This window comes from Poeciliopsis prolifica, unplaced genomic scaffold (genome assembly GCF_027474105.1).
Source record: "Poeciliopsis prolifica strain line A6 unplaced genomic scaffold, Auburn_PproV2 SCAFFOLD007, whole genome shotgun sequence".
Taxonomy (NCBI): Eukaryota; Metazoa; Chordata; class Actinopteri; order Cyprinodontiformes; family Poeciliidae; genus Poeciliopsis; species Poeciliopsis prolifica.
The window spans coordinates 10,254,418-10,259,270 of NW_026562382.1; the positions used below are offsets into that span (position 1 = coordinate 10,254,418).

The following is a 4,853-nucleotide window of genomic DNA, read 5'->3' on the forward strand; positions in this document are numbered from 1 at the left end:
TTTTAACCCTCCTTCTCATATCTTCTGCGAAGCTGTAAAGAGTACAAGAATCTAAACGCCTTCTTTGCCATCATTATGGGACTGAGTCATCCAGCAGTGAGCAGACTCAGTCAGACATGGGAGGTGGGTGACTTGTTGTTTTGTCGTCTTCTACCTGAAACTGCAGGTAAACTTCCCCATTTTGTTTACGTCTGCAGAAACTTCCCAGCAAGTTCAAGAAGTTTTATGGAGAATTTGAAAACCTAATGGTACGCCTTTAACGCTTTTCCCTTTCTATTTGTTAGGGTGTCTTGCAAAAGTATTTACACCCATTCAACTTTTCACAAACTTCAATTCATTTAATTGGGGTTTTTACAAACAAGAAGTAGTGCATAACCATGAGGTGGAAGAACAATGACACATTTTAAGATTTAAATATTACCTGTTTAATTTTTTTCCCCCCAAAAGATACTTTTGATATTACAAACAAGTCTCAGGAACACAGAACATAAGATACATTTTTTTTGTATTATTTCATTTAATTGTATTTATTTATTTTTAAATAAAAATTCAATCAGCAGTACAGCCCAAAAGACATTACACTTTTTGTAATGTGAGCATCCAGTTGTGGTGTTCAATGAGATTTTAAGCACTTGGCATTCGTTTCATATATTCTATGAGAAAAAAAACATGCTAAGTATAACAGCTTAACATTTCAACACATTTGCAGATCATTGGTTGCCACAATGCTGGTTGTTAGCTCCCTGCATTTATGAGAATAAATTGCGTCAAATTATGTACAAGTTAGACAACTAAAACCAAATGGTTGCACTGGATTTCATTTAGAAGTGTTACAGTAACATGGCCTAAATGGAAATAGGCATCACACTTTTTATATTTTTATTTACAACCAATTTTTGAGAGCTTAATCGTTTTACCCACAAGCAAAACACTTCCTGTGACAGTAAAGTAACACTGTCCACACAATCCCTATGGTGAAACATGGGGGCGGCAGCGTCATGGAGCTAATAAGAGAGTAACATATAATTTTCCTTCTACTAAGCAATTATGATACTGTGAACTGACCTAACACATATTATAAAATAAACTTTTGTTGTAAGGAGACAAAATGTGAGAAGGTTCAAGTTTACAAAAGCTTTTGCAAGGCACTCAGATTGTGAAGTAGCACAGCAGATCTCAGAACTGTCTCAATGTTTCTGCAGGACCCGTCCAGGAATCACCGGCCGTATCGACTCACAGTCGCCAAACTGGACCCGCCTGTTATTCCCTTTATGCCACTGATGATAAAAGGTCATCCCTATTGATTCGATAACTGTTCATTTTTATTGCACTTCGATTACTTTGGTGTTGCACTGCTTCTCCAGCACCTTTAACTCTCCACGATTGTTTTCCTGTTTTTTTATTTCCCGCAGACATGACATTCACTCACGAGGGCAACAAAACATTTATTGACAATTTGGTCAATTTTGAGAAAATGGTGAGGCACTGCAGGTGCAGATCATTGTCTGACAGTTGGTGTGAATCTCTTTCTCTTTTTTAGTTTTTTTGTAATTGCAGATATTTGCTGCTGACTGTAGTTTTCTGCTTTGCAGCGGATGATAGCTAAGACAGTGAAGACAGTGAGATATTGTAGGAGCCAAACATTTAGTAAGTGCTACAGTAAAATCCTCAAATCTATTATTTTTTGAAAGATGTCCAAAGGATCCTTTTTCACATCGTTTGATTTAAAAAAAAAAAAATTTGATCTCGTCTTCTAATCAAATCAGGCCCGGATTCTCCTCAGGCTGGGAAGCATCATGCCGATGTTTGGACCTACGTTCGTCAGCTCAGCGTGATCGACAACCCAAGGACCCTAACTCAGCTCTCTCATGGACTTGAGCCCCGCAGGTCTTGAAACCAGCCGGGGGGCCAAAACGTTTTCCCTCTGATGCCGCTTCACGTCGTAACGCAGCACTTGTACTCGTGTATCATTTTTGCTCCCGACACAGCCAATCACATGGAGGACCTGATGAGATGTCTGTTAATGAGATATTGTTTCAGCAACGCCTGGAGCCTTTTATTACAGTCATTTGTGATTTTTCAACAACTGTAATTGTTGTGCAATGAAGTACCTCTTATATCAATGTCATGCAGATATCATATCATATCCAACCCAAACAAGCAAAGGAAATGATGACTTCTGGGTGGTGGGAGTCTAATTTATGGGATCATTGTGTACAGTCTCAGATGTAAACACAATGTGATGCTTTAGCCTCAATTCTCCTGACGTTCCGTTTTTTGTATCTTTTGTATCAAATCGTTTTTTACTCCTGCTTAGGTTTGTTGTAAATGTTGTACAGATATTTATTAGACTTAAGCATGACTTTATTAATTCAGCATGTCTTTCTTTAAGCTTTAAATGTGATATTAAAATTAAATATTTTTGTTGTATTGGTGTACTGTAATTCAGTTGGTATCTGCTGTTTTATTATGATGTTTACAATCAATTTTGTATTTATACTTGTGTGCAGTTTGAGTTTTCATAAATGGATAATTTTCTGAATTATTGAAGCCTAGACATCTGAGACGTTGATTGTTCTGTTTATTTCTCCTAAAAAAACAGAAAGCACAGAAATGGAAGAATCAGACAAATTTACAAAAGTATTTATTGCAAATCATGTTTCATGTCTTGTGATGTGATTTTCTGAATTCCAGTCAAAGGCTGTGCAGTGGAGAACTTGGTCACACTTTTGGAGCTTGCATTTTCTGCTGGGGACACTGTCTTCCATCCTCAATCCTAAATCATACATGTTAACTTGTCTAACTCTAGTTTGCCCTTTGGCAGTGATTATGTGGCTCTATGGTGCCTCTTTCAGGGTGAAATGACTGGAGGATGGCATCGGCCCCTGCTCCCTGTGGATATGGGAGCAATACAGTGGTATAGAAAATGCAAATCCATCCAGTTGTGTGCATTTATAAAATACAGTTTAATTGTTAGAACTAATGAAGAGTGACTTTATTTCTTAGCTTAGATTTTTGAAAGTTTTTCTTAAAATCTTTAAAAAAAACATTTATGAGAATGATCTTTTATTACAGTAAAAATCAGATTACTGTGTGGATTATGAAGATAAAATTATGTTTTCCCTGTTTGTCAAATTTCCAGTTTAAAGCTTTTTTGTCTCAGCTTTGAGGGTAGATATGGACTTAACAGATTATTATAACTTTTTTTTTCTGCGTTATTTTTTGACTAAGACAAATAAGACTAAAGTACAATATGAACATCAAGGAAAACATGAAGTCAAAAAATACTGAATGAAACTTCTCTGGCAGCTTCAGAAAATAAAGTTTATGAACACTTTGACTCAAGCACAGCATCATTGTCGAATCCAGCTCAACAGTATTTAATTTTTTTAGATTACTTAAATGTAAAGTCAAATTATATTCATTTGATTGTAAGAGTTTTGATTTTTGGGTTGAATTACTGAAATAAATGTACTTTTCAATTAATCTCTAGCTTACTATTTGTGTTCTTCTTTTTAAGAGGAATGTTGGGATGGTTGAAATGACAAATACTTGAGAGTAACAAATACTAAAAGCTCCAGTGTTGTGGTGTTAAAACATGATGTGTTGCTTTCTGTAGACAATTACTGAGACAAAAGAATCAATGAAGGAGAAAAAGAGCCATGCTAAGAAACTATAAAATTGCTTCACTGGGAGTAAAACGATGATTTTAATTTAGGATGAGGAAACCGACTGCACTCAAAACGGAAGTGTGGGAAGTCACTGAAAATACTTTATAAAAAACAAAGATTGTAAAAAGAACCACAACCATTTAAAACAATGTCAGAGCTAAGCTCCTTTTAAGGTTGTTGAGAGTTGTAGTGTGTAGTTTAATGATGATTTTCTGTGACTGGGTGGCAAAGGTTTGTGAAATTACCTGAGCTTGATGAGTTGACTAGCTTTGAAGCTAGAAATAAACTGTCTAATAAATGTTTATTAATAACTTTTCCGAAGTTCCAAAATTTGCATGTATTCCTCCTTCAACTTGTCACATAATATTGATTGTGTATGCATAGGTCACATATTAAAATACTGTGTTAATGAATTAGTTTAGCATAAGCATAATAGAGATGACGAAACATAAAATGTAAAATCCTGGAGTTCTTACCCCTTTGCACAGCTCCTCCAGACCTGTATTTTGAGCTGTTTTTTTGTCATTTTTTTTATTTTATAATTCCTTTTTTAAAATGATTCTACGTAGCTGCATGTTTCTTTATGTAAGTAGGTTTTTAGTAAATGTACATTATTACTCATATTTGTTCTTACTGTACAGTCTCTTAGGGCTTATATTTTTATTATCATTTCGCACCTGTCTATGAATCTGCATGCTTTTCAGTGAGGAGGGTTTCTTGGTGCAAAAACCTAATTGTTCACCCTTTGCTTCCTGGATATTTACTGACATAGTAAATATTCAGTACACAGTACATCTTGTCACTGAAAGAATATTTAGCAGTTCTACAATTTGTAAGTACTGATTTCAATCTTATGTTGTGAAAATCTTCATCTGGACATGTGTGTTTTTTCTGTTTTCTAACTGGCCTTTTTATTAATCTGTTTTTTTATTTATTTATTTTTTTTTACTTCTATTAGAGAAAAATATATACGGAAGTAATACTGGTCTTACGCATCATTTCTGACGACTTCACCCGCTTCTGGCAATATTGACAAACAATATGCAAACAAATCTGGAAAAGTGTCGGGTTATCTCACTGCCTTCCAGCAGGGGGAGCTGTTGTCATCAGTTTGGTCGCTGGGGAAATTAGTTATTCTGCTGAATTAGCCGCTTACCCAGAGTTGCGCAACCAGTCGAACGA

The 4,853-nt window shown here is 35.4% G+C and overlaps 1 protein-coding gene across 4 annotated transcripts in view; it reads left to right on the forward strand.

The window, feature by feature from the left end:
• rapgef4a (Rap guanine nucleotide exchange factor 4a) overlaps nt 1-3,486 on the forward strand; it is a 32,762-nt gene extending 29,276 nt beyond the window's left edge. For all 4 annotated transcript variants that reach the window (XM_055032259.1, XM_055032264.1, XM_055032263.1 and 1 more), the window contains 6 exons: nt 33-123; nt 198-248; nt 1,203-1,290; nt 1,413-1,477; nt 1,593-1,647; nt 1,767-3,486. In XM_055032259.1, coding sequence (XP_054888234.1) covers nt 33-123; nt 198-248; nt 1,203-1,290; nt 1,413-1,477; nt 1,593-1,647; nt 1,767-1,894 — 478 coding nt within the window. In that variant the 3' untranslated portion in view covers nt 1,895-3,486. The remainder of the gene's footprint in view (nt 1-32; nt 124-197; nt 249-1,202; nt 1,291-1,412; nt 1,478-1,592; nt 1,648-1,766) is intronic.
• The last annotated feature ends 1,367 nt before the right edge of the window (nt 3,487-4,853 follow it).